Genomic DNA, 27,792 nt, shown 5'->3' with positions numbered 1-27,792 from the left:
TCTTTCTATTTTTAGTAGAGACGGGGGTCTCGCTCTTGCCCAGGTTGGTCTCGAACTCCTGAGCTCAAACAATCCACCCGCCTCGGCCTCCCAGAGTGCTAGGATTACAGGCGTGAGCCACCGCGCCCAGCCTTCATAATTTCTTAATAACATTTTCTTTTCCCTGGCTTACTTAAAAAAAATACAATATGTAATCTAACACAAAATATGTGTCAATCAACTGTTATCAGTAAGGCTTCTGGTCAACAATAGGCTATTAGGAGTTAAATTTTGGGGAAATCAAAAGTTATAAACGGACTTTTGACTGTTTGGGGGACGGGAGATCAGCACCTCTAACCCCTGCACTTTAAGAGTCACCTGTAGTTGGAGACCAGCCTGAGCAAGAGTGAGACCCGTCTCTACTAAAAACAGAAAAATTAGCCAGGCATGGTGGTGCACACCTGTAGTCCCAGCTACTCAGGAGGCAAGAGGATTGCTTGAGCCCAGGAGTTTGAGGTTGCAGTGAGCTATGATGATGCCACTGTACTTTACCCAGGGTGACACTGTGTCTCAAAAAAAAAAAAAAAAGTCAACTGTAGTTTTTAAGAATCAAGGCTGTAGTATCATTACTGAGTTTCAAATCTAATCTCCATCTCATACTACCCATGTGAGTTTTGACAAGTTATTTAATTTCTCTGTTCTTGTTTCGTCATCTGAAAATGTGGATAATAGCACAAACTACCTTGTGAGGTTGTTTGGAGGAGAAGATAATCCACAGGAAGGACTTAACACAGCCTGGCACGTGGTATTAGGTTGAACCATATGAACTAAGTGCTCAGAAACACTAGTTGCTAAAATGAACTAGGCCTTTGTCCTGCCAGGGTGCCTGTGTACCTGCAATACACACATGGGAAAGAAAAGGTGAACAGCAAGTATTCTGATAATAGGATATTCTGAACATTTCTTGAATACTTAACAAACCAAGTCGTAGTAAGGGTGTGCCATTATTTTAGGAGACAGAATACACCCCATTGAGCTTCCAGGAATCCTCCTCTGAACAGCCTGGTAATGCGGTGTCTCCCTCATAACAAGAGCCCTTCCAGCCGTTCCCTTAACAAATGTTTGAGTTCCCAGTATGTGCCTCAACAAGAGTGGTTCGTGGAGTCCACAGGGCAAGTACAGCGCGAGCGTCTTGACGCTTTTACCCAGTTTTACCTATAAAGGGCAAGAGAGACGTGACGGTGGTTGGAGGATGTGGGGGCGAGTGTTTTTTTCTTTTTTAGTTGGGAGAGATGTCAGCGTATGCGCAGGCTGTCAGGAATGAACCGGTAGAGAGGGAAAAGATAGATGCGGACCCGGGGAAACCGAGGGTGGTGTAATTGCAGGAGCCTAGGTCAAGTGGGTGAAGGGGACACGGAAGCAGAGCTTGGCAAGAGCTGGCTTTAAAAAGGAAAATAATTAAGTCCTCTGGGTCCCACCCTCAATCACACAGTTGTCAAGCTGATGCAATACGAGGCCAAACAAAAAGGCAAGATCCCCTGCTGACACCTTAACTCAAACTCCCTCCCGCACTGCCCGCCCGCTGGCTTTTGCACATGCGCGGTGCGCGCGCACGCGTCAGCCGAGACACTCTCGCGAGAAGAGCCCTACGGGCCGGAAAAATGGCGCCTCCCAGTCCTCGGGAGCCCAAGGCTCCATCGGCTACCAGCGCGACCAAGTCCGACGGGGAGATGGTGTTGCCGGGCTTCCCGGACGCAGACAGCTTCGTGAAGGTAAGTTCATGGAGCTTTGGGGGCACTGGGAACCGCCCGCGGCCGCCCGAAAGCAGACCCGGGCCCTCCAGGCAGCTTGCGCATGCCGCGGCCGAGCCCGGGCGAGGGTCGAGGGGCCGCTACCCGCGCCAGGCACAAGACTGTCGCTGCATTCTGCGGGGATCGGGCCTCGGACGCGGACACTAAGGGTTGCCCCGCTTCCCAGTTTAAGTATATGCAGTCCGAGTGTGGAGAGCCCTCTCCGCATCCTGGTAAGGACTTCCTTAACACGCAGATGTCCCCAGCCCTCGCGACCTCGCCCCCGCCCGGGCTTGAGCCACCCGGCCTGGGAGGAGTTTAGCCTCTTCGCACCTCCCACACCTCCTTGGCGTCCTCTCCTGCAGCACCCTGGATAGCCCTTCTTCCCTCCCCTCAGGTCCAATCCTACAGAATCTCAAGCCATGGGTTAAGTGTCACCTGTTACAGCTACCACCAAGTCTCTCTCCTCTAAGTGCCATAACACATTTTTCAGTATCTCCTCGAAGGAACACAAGGTTCATTTAAATTATTTGTATAACGCAGCTTAAATATGAACGCAGAGGCAACTAATTAGGTTTAAGCGGTGCATAGGTCTTACAAAGCCATGAAACTGAAATTTGTAAATTAGCCCTACAAATTCCCCAAATCTCCACACGTTATATCTCATTTACCATAAGCAGATGCTATTGTTAATTCATTTACTTGGCTCTGAAAAGTTCCTGGACCGATAGCTGTGGTCCTGATCGTGTGGTCTTCATGTTTGTAAGCTACCCTGCTCCCCACCATGAGCCAGTTTCCCACCTCCTTTCTCTCATTTTTTTCTTGGGAAATGTTTATTCACACAATGCACAATGATGTCATTTGGCCTTCACATGATCAACTATCAGTTATCTGTGACAGCCACTTCAGATTTTTTTTTCCATTACCACAACAATTAAAATAGAGAACCAGTTGGTGCTAACTGAACAACAAATACAAATCCAGTTGTGGATAATGGCTGTTATAAATTGATTATCCAGAGGATCTAGAATATGCATGTATTGTTTTTAGATGCTTAAAACGAAAACTCAAAACTAAATTCCTGCAGAAAGCTCATGGATCTGAACTTGAGTAATAATAATAGCACTTATGTGCAGGCACTGTCCTGAGTGATTTTTTTTTTTTTTTTTTGAGACAGAGTTTGACTTTGTTTCCTGGGCTAGAGTGCTATGGCACCAGCCTAGCTCACAGCAACCTCAAACTTCTGAGCTCAGGCAATCCTTCTGCCTCAGCCTCCTGGGTAGCTGAGACTACAGGCATTTGCCACCATGCCCGGCTAATTTTTTCTATGTATTTTTAGTTGTCCAGCTAATTTCTTCCTATTTTTAGTAGAGATGGGGTCTTGCCCTCGCTCAGGCTGGTCTCGAACTCCTGACCTCGAGCAATCCTCCCACCTCGGCCTCCCAGAGTGCTAGGATTACAGGCGTGAGCCACTGTGCCCAGCCTGTCCTGAGTGATTTGATTAGGTCATTTAATCCTCACAAAAACATTGTGGGATAGGCCCTTTTTGTTTTGCCTGTTTTTCAGAGGAGGAAACTAAGGTCCAAATAAGTGAAATCACTTGCCTAAGACCTCAGTTAATAGGTAACAAAGCCAAGATTGAACCTGGTTGTCTTGAATTTTAGTCATATTATATATGTATATGTTTGTTCTGTCTCTCCCCACTCTCCCCAGAATGTGAGCTCCAAACTTGGTTTCATGTTCACCATGCTCAGAGCCTAGATTGAAACTTGGCACTACATGAATAATTTGTTGGATGGATAAAGAGTGGATACCTTCAGCATCTAGCACAATGTGCTATATATAGTAGATCCCAAAAAATGATTTGTCAAATGAATGGGGATCCATGTTTAAAATATGTCTTCTTTTCTGGTTTTTGACAGTTTGCTCTTGGGTCAGTGGTGGCAGTCACCAAGGCATCTGGGGGCCTACCACAGTGTGGCGATGAATATGATTTTTACCGAAGTTTTCCTGGCTTTCAGGCATTTTGTGAAACACAGGGAGACAGGTTGCTTCAGTGGTAAGTACTATGTATTTAATTGTGTTAATGAAAGAAATAAAAACAAAGAGCTAGATAATTTTTCCTGAAATTTGTTTTCCTTAATCATAATTTTCTGTGCTATAGAGAGCTATAAAATGTGAAAACAAACCAATGAACTTTGATTAGGGAAATAATACTTGTGATATTTTTAGTTTAACTTTTAAACAATATATTGGGCCGGGCGCAGTGGCTCATGCCTGTAATCGTAGCACTCTGGGAGGCCGAGGCAGGAGGATCGCTTGAAATCAGGAGTTCGAAACCAGCCTGAGCGAGAGCGAGACCCCATCTCTACTAAAACTGGAAAGAAATGATCTGGACAGCTAAAAATATGTAGAAAAAATTAGCCAGGTATGGTGGCACATGCCTGTAGTTCCAGCTACTCAGGAGGCTGAGGCAGAAGGATCGCTTGAGCCCAGGAGTTTGAGGTTGCTGTGAGCTAGGCCGATGCCACGGCACTCTAGCCCGGGCCACAGAGCGAGGCTCTGTCTCTAAATAAATAAATAAATAAATAATATATTGACTTTTGCACGTACGGGCAATAAATCTTTTTGAATTAACATGGGACTTGAAAACTTAGATCCAAGATTTTCTCACACAACTTTCAGAGTCACAAATATTAACTTATTAAGTGTATTAGGACAGATAATGCACATTCATTTTGTTTACAGAATTAGAGAAACTCTTTGATTTAACATGTTAAAACAAATGAATGCCACCTACGGTATTTACATAGTATCAGATATGTTTCAGAATTTAAAGGAAGCTTTGAGGTAATTTCTCCTTTCAGTTAACAGGTGAGCAAATTGAGTCCCAGAGTGATTTGGTGAATTGCCCAAGGCCACACAACTAGCAGTGTTTTTTAATGGTTACCCTAAGGGTGCAAGTTTTATTAGTGTGCTCAACAAGTACTGGGAACGGTCTGAGCCAAGCTATTTGAGCGTTCTCCCAACAGAATGTAAACAAATGACCTAAAAGTCTGAAAGCTAACCTTGGTTTTCCTGTCCTTAGCATGAGTAGGGTAATGCAGTACCATGGGTGTCGCAGCAACATTAAGGATCGAAGCAAAGTAACTGAGCTAGAGGACAAATTTGATCTCCTGGTTGATACCAATGATGTGATTCTGGAGAGAGTGGTGAGTATTTCATTTTACTGTTATGATAACTGACAAATGAAGAGCTTTTATATTATTAAAATATAAAGAGAAACCTGGGCATCTTAGAAAGTGAAAAAGAAGTAAGTTTAGTGTTTATTACAGGTAATAACAGTCCCTTCTGATAGTTGGCATTTTTGAAGACAATAATTACAATTGTCTTCAAAGTATTGGCAGGCCCGGTGGCTCCCACCTGTAATCCTAGCACTTTGGGAGGCTGAAGCAGGAGGATCGCTTAAGGCCAATAGTTTGAGACCAGCCTAGGCAACCTAGTGAGACCCCATCTTTACAAAAATTTTTTTAAAAATTAGCCAGGCATGGTTGCATTTGCTTATAGTCCTGGCTGCTGGGAAGGCTGAGAAAGAGGATCACGTGAGCCCAGGAACTCGTGGTTACAGTGAGCTGTGATTGAACCACTGCACTCTAACCTGAGTGACAGAGCAAGACCCCATCTCTAAAAACAAAACAAAACAAAAAATGTATTACTGCCCTCTGGAAACTTAAAAGTACCTTATTATGAATCTGCCTTCCAGATTTGCAAATCCCATTTGTTTTTTTTTGAGACGGAGTCTCACTCTGTGGCCTGGGCTAGAGTTCCATGGCTTCAGCCTAGCTCACAGCAACCTCAAACTCCTGGGCTTATGCAATCCTTCTGCCTCAGGCTCCCGAGTAGCTGGGACTACAGGCATGCGCCACCATGCCTGGCTAATTTTTTCTATATACTTTTAGTTGTCCAGATAATTTATTTCTAATTTTAGTAGAGATGGGGGGTCTCACTCTTGCTCAGGCTGGTCTCGAACTCCTGACCTCGAGTGATCCTCCCGCCTCGGCCTCTCAGAGTGCTAGGATTACAGGCGTGAGCTACCACGCCCGGCCTGCAAATCCTATTTGTATTTCAAGAGAAGAGGCCTCTGTATCTGCCCAAACAAAATTTTGTCCATTTTTACTGTTAATGCAAAATCTGCTAAACACCCCACCTTGCAGGATCAGGAGTAGATGTGTGTTATTGTATGTAGCTTACTGTCTATGTATGCCTGATTCTTCAGCAGAACGTTATTTACAGAAATAGAGATCATCGAAAACAAATCTAACCTTCAACCATGTGACAGTCCTGGAGATATTTAAATCGTACTCTCCTGGCCTATGAAGTCATCTCTTCGCTAGTCTAACTTCTCACAAATCTTTCAGCAGTTTCGGATATATTACGATTTCCAGTCCTGCCATACTCCCATGTGTCACCCGAGCATGCCTCTATTAGTAGCGCCCTAGCTGATGTTCCACATCTGCTTTGAAGTGCAAAATAGATCAGGACGACCTTCATTCTCATTTGAAATACTGTACTTCTGTATTTAATGTATGCAGTTCAGTGTCATTTTAATTACTTTAGTGGCCACACACTATTACATCGTATTTGAATTTTCAACCTAATTCAGAACTATAAAGAGTCAATCAAGTGTTGAGAGTGGGTGATAATTCCCCTACCTGCCTTTGAGCAAATAATGCTTTAATTACTTGGCATGACATCCTAATCACCTCTCATAACATCGATCTGCTTTTTTCTTAATTTTTATTTATTTTTTTAATTGACAAATAAAAATTGTACAGATGCTCCTTGAATTGACAGTGAGGTTATGTTCCAGTAAACCCATCATAAATTGGAAATATTGTAAGTCAAAAGTGCATTTAATACACCTAACCTACCAAACATCATAGCTTGGCCGAGCCTACCTCAAACATGCTGAGAATACTTACAGTGGCCCACAGTTGGCAAAATCATCTAACACAAGGCCTGTTTTATAATAAAGTATTGACTATCTCACGTAATTTATTTAACATTGTGCTGAAAGTGAAAAGCAGGACAGTTGTGTGGGTTCTCAGAGGATGGTTCCTATGGAATGCCTGCCACTTTCGCACCATCGTGAAGTTGGAAATTTAAGTCGCACTGTCATAAGTCAGGGACCATCTATATATGTTTGTGGTGTACAACATGATGTTTTGATATATGCATTGGTTCACTCTTTTATATATATTCTCTTATACATAATTATTTAAAATGTTAGGAAATTAACTCTTTTAACTTCAAGAGGAAGATATTAAACTAATACCTCTTCTACTCTTAGGGTATTTTACTGGATGAAGCATCAGGTGTAAATAAGAATCAACAGCCTGTCCTCCCTGCAGGATTGCAGGTCCCCAAAACAGTGGTGTCCAGCTGGAACCGGAAGGTGAGGGCTTCTTTTCAGATTAACTAGAGCTCCAGATGTCAGCTTTATGATAGGGCTTTTACCTGTTCTCATGTGCATTTCTGTTCTAATGAATTGGACACAGAACTGGCCACTGCCTCCCTTAACTTGTTCTCGTAAACACAACCTAATTGTACCCTCTTCACCTTGCACCCCTAGCCTCACATACACATACATTCTTAAACGTCTCATGGAACATTCTTGTCTCCTTGGAAGACGGGAATTAGAATTTACTTTTCTGATTCATCAAGTCGCTGTGTTATAATGTATTCACATGTATTGATTATAGGCAGGAGAATATGGCAAAAAAACAAAATCTGAAACTTTCCGGCTGCTTCATGCAAAAAACATCATCCGACCTCAGCTCAAGTTTCGAGAGAAGATTGACAATTCCAACACGCCGTTTCTTCCTAAAATCTTCATTAAGCCCAATGCTCAGAAGCCCCTCCCTCAGGGTGAGTAGTGCCGACTCTGCCTATGTTTGAGTCTTCCTTGGGGGGGTGGGGGGGCGAGTGCAAAAACCAGTAAAGACCAAAGGGAGCCAGTTAACCGCTCCATTATGAGAAAAGATGCAAATGTGGTTGTATCTTTTGTGATGGTGTTTTTGTCACGCTTGGGTCCCCAGCTCTGTCTAAAGAAAGGCGGGAGCGCCCACAGGATCGTCCTGAGGACTTGGATGTCCCCCCTGCGCTGGCGGATTTCATCCATCAGCAGAGAACTCAGCAGGTTGAGCAGGACATGTAAGTGTTTGCCTGTGTTTGACCTTTCTGCTGTGAGTTCTTTACCTTTTTGCCGCATTTTCACTGTTTCACTTTTGTAAAGTGTGTGCATGAAATCAAAAAATCTGAGGAGCAGGTGATTTCCACCTTACCCTAACATGGGTCTTGGCAAGAAAACCTGTTTGTGTTCCCAGAGGGCCCGCACAGCATCGTCTGCGTAACCCTCACTGCAAGCCTGAGAGGGGGCAGTTGCTCTCATCCCCATTTCATAGATCTAAGGGCGAAATTAGAGATGCTGCCTTCCCACAGAGCTGGAACTTTAAACTCAGGATTTCTGAGAAAAGTGTCCTTCCTCTCTACCACTCTGCCTTTGTTACTAGTTGGGGACTCAAATAGTAGGGAAGGCTTATTAACGAATTCAGTAAGGAAAGGCATTGTTGTGCTCGCTTCAGCAGCACATATACTAAAATTGGAATGATACAGAGAAGAATAGCAAAATAAAATTTAAAAAAAAAGAGCATTCACTGGCGATATAGGCAGTGGACTTTGCCTTCAGTATAATGAAAAAAGGTGGTAAAAATTTCGTAAGTATTGCCCTTTTCCTCACATATAGCCAGATTCTGAGCATTCATTCTGTTATCCCCAGCTCTGCACTGGGGGCCACGAGCTAAGTGCTAGAGAAATAAAGGTAGGGAAAGGTAGCCCTGCCCTGAAGGAATTCACCAGGCTTAGGGTTTTTATGCAAATGTATGAGAGAGGAACAGAAAAAATACAACATTTAGCCTTTGGCCAACTGAAATATTTGCCCCCATCCTTTCTAAATTCACAGATTTGTTATTCCAAACCACAAGAAATTATATATTTCTCATTTTTGTATTATTCACAACACTAGCCGTACATACGAGCTCAAATCTTTATAAAGCTGCTTGGGTCTCCAGCTCTCTCTAAAGAAATGAATAGAGTTGTGTTTTGGGGTTTTTTAGTGGTGGTTTTTTTTTTTGTTGTTGTTGTTTTTTTTTTTTATATAGGGTCTTGCTCTTTCACAGGCTGGTCTTGATTTGTGTCCTCAAGTGATCCTCTGCCTCAGCCTCCCAAAGTGCTAGGATTACAGGCATGAGCCACAGCACCCAGCCTGAATAGACTGGTTTTTTTTTTTTTTTTTTTTTTACTAGAGACGGGGTCTCGCTCTTGCTCAGGCTGGTCTCGAACTCCTGAGCTCAAGCAATCATCCCGCCTCGGCCTCCCAGCGTGAATAGACTTTTAATTATCATGATTTAAGGGTGAACAAGTATCCCCTGATTTATTTGCACTTGAATTATCATTGAAATAATGATTTTTTTTATAAAGGGAAGATATTTTTACAATGACCTTTTTCACTTGTTTTTGTAAATTAGATAAGAGCTGTTGTTTTCCCTTTGAATCATAGAATTTATCTAAAAGATTTCTCTGTTTTATTTATTCAGGTTTGCACATCCTTACCAGTATGAACTAGATCACTTTACTCCACCAGATTCCGTATTTCAAAAGCCACAACCTCAGGTTAGTATCCAGCCTTACTTTAAGGATAGTGTTTAGCAGCCCGAGAGAAATCAAATAAGTAAAGTAGTTGATATAATTTCAACTTCCCTTGAGTATCTTAAAATAAAAGGTTATAGTTTTGGGTCATTTTTTGAACTCATAATTCATTTTGTACTTTACTGGGGGATGAGTTTTAATTTTCTTTTCTTTTCTAATTTTACTTTCTTGATCCAGTTATATAGACCTGTAGAAGAAACACCCTGCCATTTTGTATCTTCCTTGGATGAACTTGTGGAACTCAATGAAAAACTCTTGAATTGTCAGGAGTTTGCAGTAGACTTGGAGGTATCTTGTTAATGACCTTGAATGAAATTTTTACATTTTCTGTGAGTTCACCTACTCAAAAAGTATAAAATTAATACCAATTTTAATCTACTTTTTTGGTAAAAATTAAATAACTTTGCTCCATAGCTGCTGTTTCAAAATCAGTAAAGTCAAGCCTAGTGAACGCATTTTTTTTCCTATTCTCTCCTCTTCCTGTATGTTTTAGCACCACTCTTACAGGAGCTTCCTTGGACTGACTTGCCTGATGCAGATCTCCACCCGGACAGAAGACTTCATCATTGACACCCTCGAGCTTCGAAGTGACATGTACATTCTCAACGAGAGCCTCACAGACCCAGCCATTGTTAAGGTCAGCCAACCTCTTGTAGCTCTTGCGTGTGCATGCCAGATTTAGGGACTTTTTAGTCTACTATTCCATTATTTCAACCTAGACCCAATGAAGTTGGGAGAAATCATGTTATTTCTTAACTAGGGTACCATATGCTAAACTGCTTTTGTATCTAAAACCCTAAGACTTAGCTTGTTACCACCCAGAAAAATGTTAAATCATTTTAATGACTACTGCAGCGAGCCTAAGCCATCTAGATTGTCTGGACTTAATGACTTCACTTGAAGATAATAGAGCTGTTTTCTTGTATCATTGGCTAAGAACAGTTTCAGACCTTAAGAGTGTGCAGCTAGGTGAATAGAAGGTGGCTACGCAACTGGGCACAGTGGCTCACACCTATTAATATAACCCCAGCACTTCGGAAGGCCAAGGCGGGTGGGTCACTTGAGCCCAGGAGTTCAAGAGCTGCCTGGACAACATAGTGAGACCCTGTCTCTGCCAGAAAAATTTAAAAATTAGCTGTGCATAATAGCACATGCTTGTAGTCCTACCTACTTGGAAGGCTGAGGCAGGAAGATTGCTTGAACCCAGGAGTTCGAGGCTTCAGTGAGCTGTGATCATGCCACTGCACTCCAGCCTAAGCAATAGTGAGACTCTATCTTAAAAAAAAAAAAGAAGAAGGCAGCTATGGCCAAAGGTAAAAGAAACATTTAAAACTCCACATATCTTAATCTTAATCCTGGCTTCTAATTGTAGCGTTCTAATATTTGCTTTTTTTTTTGAGACAGAGTCTTGCTCTGTTGCCCTGGCTAGAGTGCAGTGGCATCATCATAGCTCACAGCAACCTCAAACTCCTGGGCTCAAGCAATCATCCTCCTTCACCCTCTGGAGTAGCTGGGACACCTGGCTAATTTTTCTATTTTTTATAGAGATGGGGTCTTGCTCTGGCTAAGGCTGGCCTCCAACTCCTGAGCTCAAGCAAGCTTCCTGCCTCAGCCTCCCAGAGTGCTAAGATTACAAGCATGTAGTTGCAGTGTTCTAATAACCTACAGGCAGAGTTAATTTCAGAGCAGGCCTCATACCAGTGTACCACATGACTGTGGTTTTGCTTTCAGGTCTTCCATGGCGCTGATTCAGACATAGAGTGGCTACAGAAAGACTTTGGGCTGTACGTAGTAAACATGTTTGATACCCATCAGGCAGCGCGCCTTCTTAACCTGGGCAGGCACTCACTCGATCATCTGCTCAAACTCTACTGCAGCGTGGAGTCCAACAAGCAGTATCAGCTGGCTGATTGGCGAATACGGTCAGTTTGCTCTTGACAAGAAAACGTGGGAGGCAGAATAAAGCATTAACCTGTCAAGACCTGTGTTTGGGCCATACTGCTCCTTGAGTCTGGAGGTGAATGGCATCAAGCTTTTCTCCAGGTGTTTTCAGCAGCATAAAAGCAGTGGGAAATGTTTGGATGACAGTCTGGAGTTTATGTCGGGCTGATGCTGTCACACGATGCTTCATGGAAATAGTGGCTGAAAAAGAGGTGCCGTGTCGGTATTCACCCGTGCCCGCCTCTTGTTTGAAACTTCATTGTGGTTCTGGTTCGTTGTGAGATGATGTTCCGTATGTGAGAGAGAATTCTAAGGGGCCTTGTTGATTTAGCTTTATAAGAAGTGTTTTCTGTAGTATAAGGTAATAGTTTTGCCACACTTTCTGGAAGCCGTACTCAGCTTGGTCATTTTCAGAAGGCTAGCTACCTCCATGAGGTTGCAGCTGTCATATGAAGATGCCACTAAGCTTTTCTCCAATTCCACGTGCCAGAATTTCTAAGTATAAAAATAAAACTGTATTTGGACTAATAAAGTCCAACTAAAAGATGAAAATGGATAAAATCTAAAAAGTACTCCCTGTTACTGAGCCCAGTGCTTCAGGGATGTGGTCCCATGTAATCCTCACAACAGCCTGTGAAGTGCCTTGTTCCCGTTTCCCAGGTAAGGCAGGTGAGGTCAGAGAGGTTAAGGAACTTGTCCAAGGACAGGCAACTGGCGCTAGGATTCAAACTCAGGACTAGAGTGCCCTTATTTTCAACCACATTATCACCCTGTCTGCCTTTCTACCCACCTGTTAAATAATGGTCTGTCATATTAAAATGCAGGAAATGTTGGCATAACTATAGCAATTGGCTGTGAAAGGATCTTTCCTGTCGGAAGGGTCCAAGGAAGTCCCAGCACTCAGAGTAGACAAGTTGAATTGCTGTCCCTGGAGGCAGTCAGTGAAACCACGTCCTCTGCCATTCTAGCCCCCTGCCTGAGGAAATGCTCCACTACGCCCGGGACGACACCCATTACCTGCTCTACATCTACGATAAGATGAGGCTGGAGCTGTGGGAGCGAGGCGGCGGCCGGCCGGTTCAGTTGCAGGTGGTGTGGCAGCGGAGCAGGGACGTCTGCCTCAAGGTACCCTTGGCCACTCTCAGACCCTCTCGCAGGCTCCCTGTTTCTGGTTAGGTTTTGTTTCTTATGTTTGCTCTTTACATTTATGCAAAGAGCCAAACATTTTGCAGAGCTCAGGGCACAATTTTTATTCCCACTGATCTTGAATATTCCCTCATATCTCGCAGAAATTCATCAAACCTCTCTTTACGGATGAGTCCTACCTTGAACTGTATAGGAAGCAAAAGAAGCATCTCAACACGCAGCAGTTGACAGCGTTTCAGCTGCTGTTTGCCTGGAGGGATAAGACAGCTCGCAGGGAGGATGAAAGTTATGGGTAAGGGATTAGAGATTCTTGTAATGCTGCTTCTAGAGCGACCTAATAACAAGGCAGTCATGGACTCTTTTCATTTGCCATGAAAGCTGGTTGTTTTCCCCGTGTTACGGCATTTAATGGAACTTACTGGCTGAATTTAATGTGTCGTCGTTGTGTGTTTTTCCCCAGATATGTACTGCCAAACCATATGATGCTGAAGATAGCTGAAGAACTGCCTAAGTGAGTCTGAGAGCTGATTAATGTGTTCTGACTTTCTCGGTAGATCTCATGTCCTTGAAAATCAAGCGTTTCTGATTGCTGTTACCCAAGGCCGTTTACTCAGAGAAGATTAGTGCTTAAAGCTTAGAAAGCAGCAAGTACAAGGCATCCAGAATTTCTGGCCTCAGGCTGCCATTTAAAAACTAAGACTGGAGCTGTTTCAGTGATGATGCCTTATACTGAGTTCAGTGCAAGTCTCTGAACCTGCAGCATCCACTTGCAAGAGAAGAAAATGTCCCCTTTGTACTTTCTTCCAAATGAAGGCATTTCATGATTTGACACGTTATTGAAGTACAGCAAGAATCAAAATTCACAGTCTATTTATTGGTCATCCCACTGCAGAACTGACACAGTGCTATGGTACTTACCTCCAGCTGTCCCCGTTTGCAGGAGTCAGGCTTTAGGAGAAACCAACTTAAAGCGTGGTGCAGCAAAGAGCACGCAGAGAGGCACTTGCCCTGGGCTGCCCTGACATGACCGTGTTTCCTCAGTCACCTTTAGCTGTGGCTTCAGCTTAGCTGTGGCACCCTGGCTGTGCCCTCTCCTTGTTCTTATCTGGAAGCCTCTGAAGGCCGCATTTCTGAGTGAGAAGTTGAGTGTGTTCTTACGTGCCTGCAGGGAACCTCAGGGCATCATAGCTTGCTGCAACCCAGTACCGCCTCTTGTACGGCAGCAGATCAACGAAATGCATCTTCTGATCCAGCAGGCCCGAGAGATGCCCCTGCTCAAGGTAATACGCTTTTCTGCTAAAGGGCCCCAACTCAACAGGCCTGTTCTTTCTGCTAGCATCTTATTCCTGTGGTCTCTGTACATGAGCTGGCCTCAATTCTAAACAACCCTAAGAAAACAGTAGGGCTTAGGAAATCCAGTGGGTATGTTTTGTTATCATAGTCAGGGGCTAAAACTCATCCTTTTTATTTTATGGTCTTAGCTTTGATGATCCAACAGCAAGTAATATCTCATAACTGGGCCAATTCACTTTTGTTCTAAAAGCGCGATGAGGGGCAGCAGGGATGTCAGCACAGGGATCTCATTTTGGAAGCCTGGCCAGAGTGTGGGGTCCACGTGTGAAGTGAGAGTGCCCTGAATGAGTGCGGTGGCCACAGAGTGGAAGGGAAAGGACAGGTCTAAGAAGCAGCAGAAGAAAAGATTTCGGGAACTTGGTAACAGGTGATGACAGTGGCTGCCAGTTATTTTTGAGCACTGTGTCCTGTCGAGCTGTCATCTGAACGGCAGTTGGATTCGAGGATAATGGGGGTATAGTCAAAGACAACTCCAAATTTAAAGCCTAGGCGATTGGGAAAATATGAGAACTGTGAATAGAAACAGGAATTCAAAAAGAGCTGATTTTGTGAAGGAGATGTTAAAGTTTAGACAAATTTAGATGAAAGCAGAGTATCCACCTGAAAATACAGATAGATGTACATGAGCGTATGTTTAATGCGTCGGTGCGCGTAACTAGAGTGTGTCTGTGTGCATGTTCCCTTATGTAGGTAGTGCGACTTGTTAAAAATAGACTTGCATGTTTTGGTTTGTATTTTATTGGGACAGTTTTAAATGTATTGACTCAGTAGTAGTGTCAGCATATGGTAAATCATGTTTGCAATTTCTTGAAAGATTATTGATCCAGAAAGACTTAAAATCAGCTACACTGAGATAAAAAAGAAGAGAATCTAAGGATAAACATATCTACAGTTTTCGTGCTAAAATTTCTCTTAGTTCTATAGTTTGTCCAAGGAAAGAGAGAAACCCTGGTACTAGGGAACAGTCTTTTTCAAGCTCTTTGGGATCATTCGTATTAATGCCTAGTCGTGAAAAGAGCTTTATTCTTTCATTCAGCAAGTAATTATTGAGCACTGCAAGGGGTGAAAGAGAATCTCTGGGCTCTAGAGAAACAGTCTGGTGAGGAACACAGTCCGGGGTGGGGGAACATGTCATTGAGTTTAGGCGACTTTCTTCAGATCCCCTTTGTTTTCACTCCTTAGTCTGAAGTTGCAGCTGGAGCGAGGAAGACTGGACCCCTGCCCAGTGCTGAGGTAGAGTGTCGCATCTGTCCCTGTGGGGGAAGACATCGGTCAACGCCAGCGAGAACAAACCGCTCTGACAAAGGCCAGTGCTAACGCTGCCAGCGAAAAGCCACTGGTGTGCTTGCAAGTTTTACATGCTGGCATCCTGGTTTCTTTTTGATGCAGAGATTGGAGAATGTTCTCTTTGGACCTCACGACTGCTCCCATGCGCCTTCAGACGGCTATCCAAGCTTCCCGGCCAGCGGTAAGGTAGAGGGCCCTGGGGACCATCCCAGAGAGGCTGACGGCTGCCCTGGGCAAAATCCCGTACGCTCTGACCTTGCTGACTTCCGTACCTCTAGGATCTGTGCCACTGCAGAAACAGGTGAGCCTCTTCCCTGACCAAAAAGAAGAGACCTCACTGGATACCCGATGCCTTCTTGCTACAGCTGTCATCACGTTATTTAACGTGAGTAACGTGGAAACGTCACTGAGGGCACGCAGGCTTACAGGGATTTATTGGGTTCATCAGACAAGCTGTCTGCCTGGAAAGTTGCACACACTTTTGATACCAATGCCAAGAGTAAAACCCAGCAGTGGTGGGAGAGGTGGGGGAACCGGTGAGCAAGGTGGCGTGTGCTACTTTGGAGGAAGTAGTCCGTGGGAGGTGGCCGAGCACTCACTGTGAGCTCTGCGTGCAAAGAAATCCCCGAGGAAAGGTTGACATCCTGATCCTCACCGATACCTAGAGGGGAGGAGGGCGTGGGCCAAGAGGGTGGAGAAGCCAGACTTTTCAGACACAGCCATAGTGGGAGGCAGTTTCACCTCGGTGCCCCATGGGGTGGAGTGACCACTCCCTCTGAAGAACTAGAGAGCAAGTGCTCTGTGTGGCTTCCGGCAGACCTCGGCACCATCCGTGTGTGCTTCAGCGAAGAGAAAACGTGGAAAACCATTTTTTCTGTGCTATGATCAGTAGAGAAAGTGAAGAGCAGGCTAAGCTGCCGCTGGCCAGTGGCAGAACCTGCGCCCGTCCCTGCAGGCGGCTGCCACTATCGAGGCAGCTAGTGACCCCTCCATTCTGAGAGCGCTGTGGCTCGCCTGGGCCAGGCCTGCTCCTGCCTGGGATGTGCATCTGGATGCGACAAGCCCTCCTGGCCGTTACCCCTCAGGCTTCTGCTTTCTGCCAGTGATCGGAATTCCAGCTTCCTTGCAAAAGAAAACCAGGTTGCATTTGTTGGTCAGGATGAATGAACACTGAGATAACCAGAGATAATAGTACAATGCACAGATAAAACTCTGAATACTACAAACAGCAGGTGTGATAGAAAGGGAAAATCATAGTTTTCCAAAAGAATGGAGTCGGGCGTGGTGATGCACACCTGTGCCCCAGCTACTCAGGAGGCTGAGGCGGGAGGATCGCTTGAACCAGGCATTCAAGGCTGCAGTGAGCTATGATCATGCCACTGCATTCCAGCAGAGGCAACAGAGCAAGACTCTGTCTCTAAATAAATTAAAAAAGGAACTGAGAAAGAGAAGCAAGAATACTATTATATCTGTCTTGGGTAAAGACAGCTGTCAAGATTAGCAAATGTTGCCAGGTGCCATGGCTCATGCTTCTAATCCTAGCTACTTGGGAGGCCAAGGCAGGATCGCCTGAGCCCAGGAGGTTGTGGCCAGCCTGGGCAACATAGCACGACCCCGTCTCTAAAAAAATAAAAATAAGTTAAAAATACCAAGATGAGCGAATGTTCAAATGATGAAAAGCTAGGTGGGACAGTAGGTTACAGGATGAAACTTCACGGCTATTCCATCATTCCCGAGCGTAGGACCAAAGCCCAGAAGGTGAAAGGGCACCTGTGAAATGTGTGCTACTTTGGATTCCACTTTCTTTTTCAACTTAATTACGTAAATTTAAATTGGATCTTGCTTTAGTAATTCATGAAAAAAGTCTAGGAACGTTAGTTGACCACAGAGCTAATAGCCATCCAGGTGATTTAGCAGCTAAAAGTGTTAGCATAAACTTCAGGCTGTATTAATACGGAAGTTCTGTGTTTAGTTTAAAGGAGGCTATGATCTCCCTGTACTCTGTGTTGCAGGGGAGTAGAACTAAGGTGAAGCCAAAGGGTAATAAGTTTTACGAACACAGTTGGAAGTAACATTCTGATTAATTCCCCATAGAGCTTTGTAATATTAAATTTCAGGTATCAGTTAAGACTTCAAGTTCTAGAGCCCGTCAATCCTGGCTTTAAATCCCCGTTCTGCCCCTGTTCCCTCTAAAGCTCTGAGAGACTTTCATAACCTCCCCAAGCCTCTGTTTCCTCCTCTATAAGATGGTGAGACTAACACCACATACCTCATAGCCTGTGAGGACACAGAATTCATGGGTCCAACGTCTAATCATTGAAACCCTCCTGCGTCCTGTTAAAGGCACAGTGCCGTATACATAGGAGAGCTTAAGAAAAGTTAGCCATTATTACTTACGTCACTGTGGTGTGATCCTGGTTGTAAGTGATCTTTTTGTCTGTCCCTGCAGGAACCTAGTGAAGAAAATGGACAGGGTCCATTAACAGTTGCACAGAAGAAAGCCCAGAGGATAATGGAGTCCTTTGAAAATCCTTTTAGGATGGTGAGTAATAGTTGTACGTGCGCAGAATTTGCAGAGATGTCTGCAGCTATCCATGCCTTTTACCTGCAAAGGCAGCAGTGCGCCTGCGGAGAGAGGGAGCCTCCGGACACTGTGTGTGTCGGTGGTCCCTGGGGTCCAGGTCAAAACTGAGACGGCATCAGCACCCCCATCCAGGTACCTCTGCCCTGTGGGGCCAGATTCCGTTCCCGGCAGCGTTTCATGGGACCATTTCCTTCCTCCAGTTTCTGCCTTCACGAAGCCACCAAGCTCACATCTCTGAGGCAGCAAAGTTCGATCCATCAACGAAAATCTATGAAGTAAGTGGATTTGTCACGTTTTCTAAAAGAGACTTCCTAAGAAAAGGGGACTTCTTAATTATTTGCACCAGGTTTCTGTTTTAGACAAGTCCATCTCATCTGAGAACCCCCTGAAAATGATGCTAAAGCCCTTTATATCTAAATCATTGTTTCTAGGGAGCGGAGCCAGAACTTCAATCAGATTCTCAAAAGCATTTGGAAACCATTTAAGCAACTTTTGTTTTCATTTTTCAAATTGAGGTTTAATTTATATGTAGTGAAGTACACGAGTATTAAATGTATAGCTTGATGCATTTTTTACAGATGTATGTTATTTTAAGGCTCTTAACGGTGACAGCTTTAATTTTAAAACATCTGTCTCATATTGTTTGATTTGTTTTAACAGCATTATGAATAAGGATAAGAACACACCTCCCCTGGATCCCCATGAGATGTTCCTGGGAGCCAGCGTGTTCATGTCTGTTAACAGCCTCCTTCCTCCCTGTAGGAAGTGGCCGCTCTGCTGACGTGGGCGGCTCCGCCCGGCAGCACAGCTCTTTCATTAGGCCAACCCTGAGCGGCCTGGCCCTGTTGCTGTGGGTTGGCCTGCTATTTTTAGAAATGGAGAGTCAGGTGGGGTTTTGCCTTCTCTCCTCCTTTCCCCACTGGTCGTGGCACGTTGAGCTACTGTGCATCCAGTACCTTGCTTATGGTCAGTGTTACCTAGGTGTGTTCTGATGCCGCAGGTCCACGTGGTGGCACAGAGCACAGCAGACCTGAATCTAGCCCTATCCCTTGGATAAGTTATTTAGCCTCCCCGAGCCCGTCTGCTCGTCTCTAAAGAGCTGGTGATGCTAGTACCTTTGTCTCAGGGTCACAGAAGGGATCGAATAAGACAGCGGATGGGACAGCCTCCGGCCCTGTGCCTGGAGCACAGTTGTACTTTGTCATCCTAAATAAGGATTTTATAAATAAAGCCAGCATGAGATTTTGCTTTTTGTGTGCTTAGATTTAGAATTTATGACTCAGAATGTGTGTACTTATTAGTTTAGCATGCCCTACATCACCTCGTTAAAAAAGTAAGGTATGCCTAGGTGGCTGAGTTTTGGAGTTTTTTTTGTTATGTTTGTTTTCATTATAGATCAGCAACCGTTGGAAGTTGGCAAGCCAGGTACAGGTACAAAAAGAATCTAAAGAGACTGTCAGGAAGGCAGCTGAGCAAACAGGTATGTTTCACTGGCTCGGTCACTGTGTTTGTTAACAGCCCTTGACAGCAATCTGTTTATTCAGTCCTTCCACAAAGTTCCCGAAATATAGCCGAGATAACACGGGCGCAGCCCTCCCCTGTGGGCTTGCGTTCTGCTGAGGGACGGTGGACAGTGAAGGTGTGATCTGTCAGATGCGGGTGTGCGGAGAGGTGGGGAGCACTTGGGGCTGCTCTTTCGGGACGGACGGTGTTTGGAGAAGGCAGGCTAACAAACGTGACATGGAGCGGAGACCTGCAGCGATCTAGGGAACAGTGCCACCAACCGGTGGCACAGCAGGTCCAAAGGCCCCGGGTAGGTAGCTTGCTGGGCATGCACAGGAGTAGCAAGGAGGCCCGCATGGCCGGGTGGAGTGGGTGAGGAAGAGGCAGGAGATGAGGAAGGAGAGGGGCCCCCTGGGGGACCTTGGCTCTTACTCTGAGTAAGTTGGGACTCCCTGAAGGCTCCTGAGCAGAGGGGGGACAGGAGCTGACCTATATTTCACCAAGATCCGCCTGGCTGCCGTGTAGAAAGTAGATCCTAGAGGAAAGGACAGAGCCCTGTTAGGAGACCTGCCAGTAGCCCACGTGCGAGGGGACAGGGGCTTAGTCCAGTGTGGGGGCAGAGGAGGGGGTGGGTGTTGTCAGAACCTGGAGGTAGCCTGTAGTAGAGCTGACGGCATTTGGCCATGAGTTTAATGCAAGGAGACAACCGGAGACAGTTTGACGGGGAGGAGGTTTGGCTTCTGGTCCTTGACGGTGATGATTGCGATCCCTGTTAAACAGCTTCAGAGTGAATAGGCCACTGGACACGTGGCCTGGGTTTCTGGGAGAGGAGCAGGCGGGTGGGGTTGTTAGATGCAGCGTGGAAAGGAGCATGCGCAGAGCTCCTCGGCCTGGGCCCCGAGGCAGTTGGCCTGCAGGGACTGGGTGGCCTGGCGCAGGGCGGGAGGGTTAGCTGTGCTGACCCTGTGCACAGGCCGAGTCAGGAGGATGGAGAATTGACTGCTGGATTCAGCAGCTCCCAGACAGTCCTCTCTCTTGCAGCTGCCCGGGAACAGGCCAAGGAAGAGTACAAAGCCGCAGCGGAACAGGCCGTCTCTGTCCGGCAGCAGGCTGCGGTACGTGCTGGCGTTTCTGTTTCTGAGAAACTGGGTGGCCCTGGTCGTGGTTAGCACGAATGTCTTAGGGGGGCTTACCCTGTGCTGCACATTGTGTGCGGCCTTCTTCCCAGCTCACCCCTGCTGTCCATGCGTGCCTGCCTCGTGTCCCCTCGGCAGAGTTACGTTGTAATCCCTCCTAGAGGCTGTCTTCTCCTGCGTTTGTGGTGAATACACCAACCACTGGACGGGAGTAGTAGACGAGGTATTGAGGTTGCGGTGCTGCAGCCTGCCGTGTGTCCCCTCTGCCCTAGGAAGTGGTTCATTCCTCTCTGGAATTCTCAACCCTGCCTTTCTTAAGTGGCTTGATGTCGTTGTCCAGTGAGGAACTTGTTCCAGTCGGCACTAAGCATGACAGTCCCTAAGTTCCAGCCGCAGCTCCTCTCCCCACACCGGACAATCCTTGTACCGCCCAGGCAGCTGCGTCCCCAGCTAACGCTGGAGGCCGAGGGACTCTCTGCTCACCCACGTGCCTCCGCACTCCTTCCCTGCGTGTTCAATACAGCTCGAAAATGCTAAGAAGAGAGAGCGAACAGCAAGCGACCCAAGGACCACAGAACAGAAACAAGAGAAGAAACGACTCAAAATTTCTAAGAAGCCAAAGGACTCAGATACACCAGAAAAAGATTTTACCCCTTACGACTACAGCCAGTCCGACTTCAAGGCTTTTGCCGGTGAGGAAGGGCCCTGTGAAGGGATGTCTGGCCGCGCTGGGTGGGCGGAAGCCATAGAGTAAAAAACAACATGACTTGGCCACAGAGTAAGCCCTGGCCTGCCCGAGACATGCCACTAACCAGGAGTTGCTAGAGCAGCCCAGGGAAATGCAGGGACATGGACAGATGCCCACTGGCCGGCACCACCCTCCTCCACCGGACCTCACTCCCACAGCCTCTGTGGTTTAGCAAGATCACTGGTCACTTCCGTTGTAACCAGAGTGGCTCCATCTTTCTTCACATAGCTTGTGCCCAGAAACACATTCCCTCTCCTCTCTCTTCCCCCAACCCAAGTGTGGCGGCCCCAGCCTTGCTGTGAGCCTGTCGTGTGTATTAACCCATTTCCGTGATCCCAGGCCTCTCATTTCTTACCTTGCAGAAAACAGCAAATCCAAACCTTCCTCCCAGTTTGATCCAAATAAGCAGACCCCGTCTAGCAAGGTAAGAAATAGCCCTGGAGGACTCGCGTGCCTGTGGTGCTCGCTGCTGACCTCGTCTCCACGGAGACGGGTCCATCTAGGAATCCTTTCCCTTTGCGTATCTTTTCCCTCCCCTCATTTCTTCCCAGGTGCAGACAAACCATCAACTATTCCAGCAATTAAAAAAGGCTATAAAAGCTGGTGTGCAGTTTTACAGTGTATTACGCTGTGTTTGCTACCATGGGAACTGCAGCCGCAGGCCAAAAGCACTCCCTCTGGGGCCCACACAAGCCTGCATTTGCCCCACGTGGGTGTTGGGGTCGGGGCCAGTCAGACTGAATGTGGCTGCAGGTTCAGCCTGTGGAGACAGAGGCCTGTGTGGGGCCCTCCTGTTCCTTTTGTAGCATCCTGACAGCCAGTGCTTTCAGAGACACACGGCAATGTCCGCTTTCAAGGAAACCAAAGTCACACCTGTGGTGCTACAGCCTTTGGCCACCTGAGCTTGGGTGTGTTTTTCTGTGTATCTTGTGGTCCGGGTTGTCACTCAGCTTAAATGGTTTCTTATCTTTTCAGAAATGCTTTGCAGCCAAAAAACTTAAACAGGTGGTGGGAAATAAAAGCATGTCCTTTGCAACTGGAAAATCAGACAGGTATGTGGTCAGCGGCCTTTGTAGCCCAAGGAACCCAGAGAGAAAGCGCCTGCCATGCTCGGCACCGTTCGGTGGGAATAGCCTCACAGCAAGCGCTCAGAGGTCTTCAGCTGGGAAGACTCAGCCTCCCATAGCCCGGTCCCTCTCGTCACTTGGAAAACAGGAGGCGAAGTGATTTACTCCATGCCACGTGTCACATAGCCAGTCACTGCATCCCAGGACTCAAATACCCCCCATTCTTAGCTCCTTTCTATTGTCCTATGGTTTCCTGGGGTCACCTCAGAACAAATAGGTGTGAAATTTTCCTAGACTAGCCTGTTTCTTAGGAATGAGAAAAAAATCAGTAAGGAAGTTTGGGTTGTCATTTTTGAAAAATGTTTGAGTTAAAGGCATGAAATCCCAGTACTTGGAGCGACCCTGAGGTCAGAGGGCTTGCCCCAAGGGCATGGCCCAGCAAAGAACAGGTCTGCCCTCTTTAGATCTCGCCTGGCTCAGCCAAGCATGTGGGCTGCAGAGCACTGCCCCAGGCCACACCCTTGTCTGCTGCAGGGTAGGGGACATAGGGGACGCACTGCTGCCCCGCTGAGTTCTCCAGGACCCCTGAACAAACCATTCTCCCTCAGTCCTACATTATTAAGGTTTGCAAGATTTTATAAACCAGCGAAGAACAAACATCCAGCCAAACTGGAAGAAGTAACTCTTGTTTTTGTCCTGTCCCTGCAGAGGCTTCAGGCACAATTGGCCGAAGAGATAGTTTTGGAAGAAACCTTGGCGACCCCCCAGTGGACTGGAGGCACCAAATGGAGGTGCTGGTTTTGTACAGACCCATTTTTAAGCCATTAAAAATAATTCTTACTGGAAGAAAGCTGGTTCCTGACTTTTCTTTTGCTGCCACCTCGACTCTGGCAGGGGAGGACAGCTCCCGTCCTGTCCAGATTACCATCTTCAGCTGTCTGTGGACAGAGGTAAGCATGCCCTCGGAGGTTACTGTGCGTTCTAGAGAAATCCAGAACCACTCCCAAGGAAGAATGCAGGAGAACCTCTCGTAAGCCAGACGAGTGGCAGCGCCCACAAGGCAGAGTGTGGCGCTCACCTGATGCCGTGTTCAGAGGGTTCTGGGGCCGTTTACTGCCTTCGTGAGCCGTCAGGTAATGTGAGTGAAGCCAAATGGTAAGAAATCCTGTTGGGAGAAGCAACTGGTAAGCTGTCTTGGAGCCAGCTGTGGCTCCTGGAAGACCTGTTCTCTGTTCCCTTCTCTTTTCCTTTTTTAAAAAAAAAAAAATTTTGTTTTTTCCTAATTATAAAAGTAATAACATGTTCATTGTAGGAAATGTGGAAAACATAGAAAAATACAAAGAGAAAAACTTTTAATCACCTGTAATCCTACTACATGGAGATAATCCTTAACATTTTGGTATATTTCCGTATAGGCTTTTTACTATGTGTATGTAGATTTAGATATATTTTTTAACACATTGACTGTCACACAATGGGGCCACATTGTTTTATTAAAACAAAACAATCCTTTCTCGTTTGTTATTTTTTATTGCTTCGTGTGTGAGTTATATGCAATGCAATCCACGCTTTTAGAATTAAATTGTCAATATTAATTGTAACAATAAACATCAACAAGTAGGATTTTCACAAACCAACGGCAGTGTTTTGCTTCACGAGGCCCTGGGCTCAAAACTAGCCTGAGTTAAATACAACTCTGGCAGTCAGTGTGTTAATTTACAGACGGCTTTAGGTTGCTATAGTTTTTCACCTTTAAAGTTCATGAGACTTTTCTTATTCTAAAATTTATTTTAACCAACTCCCATTATTAAACATTAAGTCTTCCATTTTCGTACTATTCGTAATAATGCAGCACTGAACTTCTTATATAAATTTGTGACCCAATCTCTGATTATTTGTTTAGAATTCTATTTGATTTTAATCCTGAGATGGGCTATTAAATCAAGAAAGCACAGAATACCATTATTTTTATTTATTTTTTTCTTTTTATTTTTCTCCTACTGAAAGGTGAAGTCACTATTATTTTCATTTTTACAAATGATTAAGCTAGGAACCTTTTTTCCTTGGAAATTTATCTCATAAATTATTGAGGGTACTGACTGTGTACGAGACTCTTTGGGGGATACCAGGCTAAATCCCACATCACTCTGCCATTGGAGGGCTCCCAGCTGAGAAGAACAGCAGAGAACAGCCCTGTGCTAAGATGGGCTGGGGTCTGCGTTAGGCGGCACTAGCCTGGGTGAAAGTGACAGAAAAGCCAAACTATCAGGAATTTACCAAGAGATGTTTGTTCTCTTTCTTTTGTAAATACAGTCAGTCTAGAGCTAGTAGGGTGACTCAAGATCATCAGACACAGGCTCCTGTCTGGTTTTTTTACCATCTTCAACTCAGAACACAGGGCTTCCATCTCATGGTCCAGGGCGACTGCCCTAGCTCCAGCCGTTACATCCTCGTTCCAGTCCGCAAGGATACTGCCCAATTCCACTTCCCATTGGTCAGAACTTAGTTACACGACCACGGCAAGGGGCACTGGGAAATGTCATTATTTCAGTCATCCATGTGTCCAGCTAAAGAAAACAGGGTTCTCATGGAATTTTGAAAGAACAAACATTGAGGGACAAATAGCAGTCCCGGACAAAAAGTGACAGTCTCTGCTGTAAAAATTGGACAAAGATGGAAAATATTTTAAAGTGAGACATTATTTTCTGCTGAGAATGGTCTGAGAGGCCTTGTGAAGGGGCATTTGGGCTGGACCTTGATGAGCAAGGAGAGGAGCGTGGAGAACTCTGTTCCAGCCGCTACTCAAAGTGGAGGCCCCTGAGGAGTCCGGTGGGGCCTTGTTGGAAAGAACCCGGCATGGGGGGGGGCGGCGAGGGGCGGCCCAGGGCTCCTGCTCACCTGGCTCCAGGTGATTCTTCTGTGCTGCAGTTTGAGAACAACCATTGTTAGCTGAGGCCTCAGGCCCCGGGCTTGGCTGAACAGGTACAGCAGGTCACTGCTGGTCAGAGACGAATGCCAGCAGTCTCCCAGAGAATTAAAATGATTCTCCATCAGGTTTTCCTTACTAGTTTTGTCTTTGTGACAATGTTTTTCTGTTTGTTTTTTAAAGATGGAGACCATAGGCAGTAGGAGTTTGAGGTCTTTGTAAATGTCTTTTCTTGCAAAATAAAAAGCTGGCATTCCGACATCAGTCCCCAGATATGTTTTCACAGTTTACTGGTCCATGGAACCTGGAGTCCAGAACCCCTGAGCCATGGCGGAGGTGAGGGCCTCAGGGAGTTTGGAGAACGTCAGGTCACTCTGGAGCACCTGGGAAAGAACCAGGGAGGATGGCAGGGCTCGTGGAGGTCAGCCAGTTGGGAGCTGTTTGGGGACTGCAGTGTGGAGGGCCGTGGCTGGGCCTGTGCTCCAGAAGAGGGGACGAGGGATCTGGCAGGGCCGACAGGGTTGGAGGCAGAGAGAATTTGTGAGCAGGAGGGCTCTTTGCTCAAGGAGGCACAGTGCTGTTTGCGGTGCCTGAGGCAGCTTGCCATACGCATCTGCAACCAAGCAGCCCCACATCATGGCCAAATTTGTTCCCATTCATAACCACGATGTCTGCCTGGCTGAACAGTGCTTCAAAATGACTCTCAAATGCTAACTGCCTAACAAGTGTCTCGTGACAGACACGTACCACGTGGCAACCCCATTTAAACCAAGGCCTTGGACAGCAGCCATTGGTTCACCTCTGTCCTGTCTCTCTCTTCCCCCTCTTATAAATTATCAACACTTTTAGGAGGTTGGGATAGTCAACCCACCAGGCAGTAATGCTTTACAACTGAATTTTAAATGCGCACTGGGCTGAATTTAGGGAAACATTTCAAGCTATAATGTGGTATTCTCCATCCTGATTTATAGTATCAGTTGTGATTTAAACTGGGCTATGCAATCATGGCTACTTCTGGCAAAATCATTTTTTTCCTCCTTGTGACCTGAAGTTGAGAGACATTTCTGGACTCATGGTGCTGTTATGTTTTGGAACTTTTTTGATTGTAATTTATTCAGGGACTTTGTCTTCTGTGCACTTGGAAGATTTGAGCAATCCTGTACACTGTGGCCTGGAGGCCTCATTTGCTATTCCTGCTTGGTGCTGAGGCCTCGACTTTACCTCTTTTACAAGAGGGCAAAGGATGTCATTACAGTCTTCCTCATTTGAGGTGCACATGCTGGAGCAGCTTTGTTCAACTCGTAAGAGGGAGGGGATGGACTTGATCCTCCACTTTCCTGCCATGCTGTGCTCTGGAATGTCAGGGCCCCAGTCTAGGGTCAGCCATGCACCACCTAGAATACAGCCAAGACAGCTGATGCACAAGGCACCTGGCCTCATCCGGGCCTGTCACCTACAGGTACCATCCCAGCCTCAGGGAGCTTACATCTGGCTCAGGGCACACAGACAAGTAAACAGGTGACCAGAACCCAGAGTTGGAAATGTCTTGGAGGAAGGACAGGTTGTTAGGTGAATACTTTGACCCAAGTACAGGGCTGGACCCAGTCAAGCCTGTAGTAACTAGACATACTGCACGATTCTGCCTTCTCCAGTATGTGGTCTCCTTTTGTGAATAATCTCAGGTGCTGAACAGCTCCGTGGGAGCTGTCGCCTAGCAGTTCTTTAACTGCCTCGCCATACTCCCCTTTGAAAGGAGCTTAAAGTCAAGGAAGGCACATGGCTGTCCCAAGACTTGAGGCTTGTCCTCTCTGATAAACAACGTTGTCTGTCATTCAGCTCAGCTTAAGATACAGGGAATGTGCTCCCCACCTCCAGGTGGAGGCTGCAAAACGTCAGTCAAAAAACATCCCTGACATAATGTCAGGAGTAGCTTATACCAGTCCCATCTTTTTTCCTTGGCATCCGAAGTGAGTGTAGAGCAATTAGCATTTAATATTTGGTAATTAGCATGCTTAATGTGATTCTGAGAAGTTCCTTGACATTTCCATAAAAACAGAAAGCACATTCCCGCCCACCCTTCAAGACGCAAGACCCAGTTTGTCAAAAAAAAAAAAAAAAAAAATTGCGTGCCAGTCTTTTCTGGTGCTGAATATGCATGTGCTGGGCCTCTTCCTGGACACTGCTGGTAAATTTAGAAAAGCACTTCTCTCTCTTATTCAGCGGCCATAGGCTCATGGCTCGGACTCTAAGGAAAACGACTAAATCCCGCTAGTTAGTTTGGACTCTAGGATGATGTATAAAAAGAAAAAAACAATTCCCCAGCTAGTTAGATCGCGGGCTGTGATGACACTTTTAAGTAAATAAAAATCTTCAGTGCGTCTCGACGAACCACACAGTCTGTCCAACAAGGAGCCAAATTTTGGACGCAGTAAGGGATACATTCTCCACACGACAGCTCAACCCTTCGCCCGACACTGCAGCTGCCGGCTCCCATTTCGCCAGCCCTAAGGCTGCAGTCCCGGTCCGCAGGTCCCGGCACTCCAACACTCCGCGCCGGGCCCGAGT

The 27,792-nt window shown here is 46.0% G+C and overlaps 1 protein-coding gene across 4 annotated transcripts; it reads left to right on the top strand.

Moving 5' to 3' along the window:
• Window positions 1-1,604: 1,604 nt before the first annotated feature.
• EXOSC10 (exosome component 10) lies at window positions 1,605-23,173 on the top strand. Of its 4 annotated transcripts, XM_069479342.1 has the most exons (25): window positions 1,605-1,751; window positions 3,692-3,828; window positions 4,858-4,981; window positions 7,120-7,224; window positions 7,532-7,697; window positions 7,868-7,982; window positions 9,425-9,500; window positions 9,714-9,824; window positions 10,030-10,173; window positions 11,268-11,458; window positions 12,446-12,602; window positions 12,767-12,915; window positions 13,084-13,134; window positions 13,792-13,903; window positions 15,159-15,209; window positions 15,366-15,444; window positions 15,542-15,648; window positions 17,713-17,805; window positions 18,048-18,122; window positions 19,243-19,327; window positions 20,392-20,465; window positions 21,010-21,178; window positions 21,597-21,658; window positions 22,210-22,286; window positions 23,010-23,172. In XM_069479342.1, exons 1-25 carry the CDS (start codon window positions 1,641-1,643, stop codon window positions 23,038-23,040), a joined length of 2,652 nt encoding a protein of 883 aa, XP_069335443.1. In that variant the 5' UTR covers window positions 1,605-1,640; the 3' UTR covers window positions 23,041-23,172. The 4 variants fall into 4 exon arrangements, with proteins under 4 accessions (XP_069335443.1, XP_069335444.1, XP_069335442.1 ...); XM_069479343.1 differs by lacking the exon at window positions 18,048-18,122 and having other exon boundaries at window positions 23,010-23,173; XM_069479341.1 differs by lacking the exon at window positions 23,010-23,172 and having other exon boundaries at window positions 1,641-1,751; window positions 21,597-22,278.
• The last annotated feature ends 4,619 nt before the right edge of the window (window positions 23,174-27,792 follow it).

This window comes from Eulemur rufifrons, chromosome 8 (assembly GCF_041146395.1).
Source record: "Eulemur rufifrons isolate Redbay chromosome 8, OSU_ERuf_1, whole genome shotgun sequence".
Taxonomy (NCBI): domain Eukaryota; kingdom Metazoa; phylum Chordata; class Mammalia; order Primates; family Lemuridae; genus Eulemur; species Eulemur rufifrons.
The sequence above is the reverse complement of the archived record's forward strand: the minus strand, read 5'-3'. Positions and strand labels throughout refer to the sequence as shown.

Coding starts and splice junctions, on each gene's coding strand:
- EXOSC10 (XM_069479341.1), top strand. CDS start 1,641: ATGGCGCCTCCCAGTCCTCGGGAGCCCAAGGCTCCATCGGCTACCAGC. Junction 7,698..7,867: donor TCAGAAGCCCCTCCCTCAGG/GTGAGTAGTGCC, acceptor TTGGGTCCCCAG/CTCTGTCTAAAGAAAGGCGG. Junction 21,179..21,596: donor CGACTTCAAGGCTTTTGCCG/GTGAGGAAGGGC, acceptor CTTACCTTGCAG/AAAACAGCAAATCCAAACCT.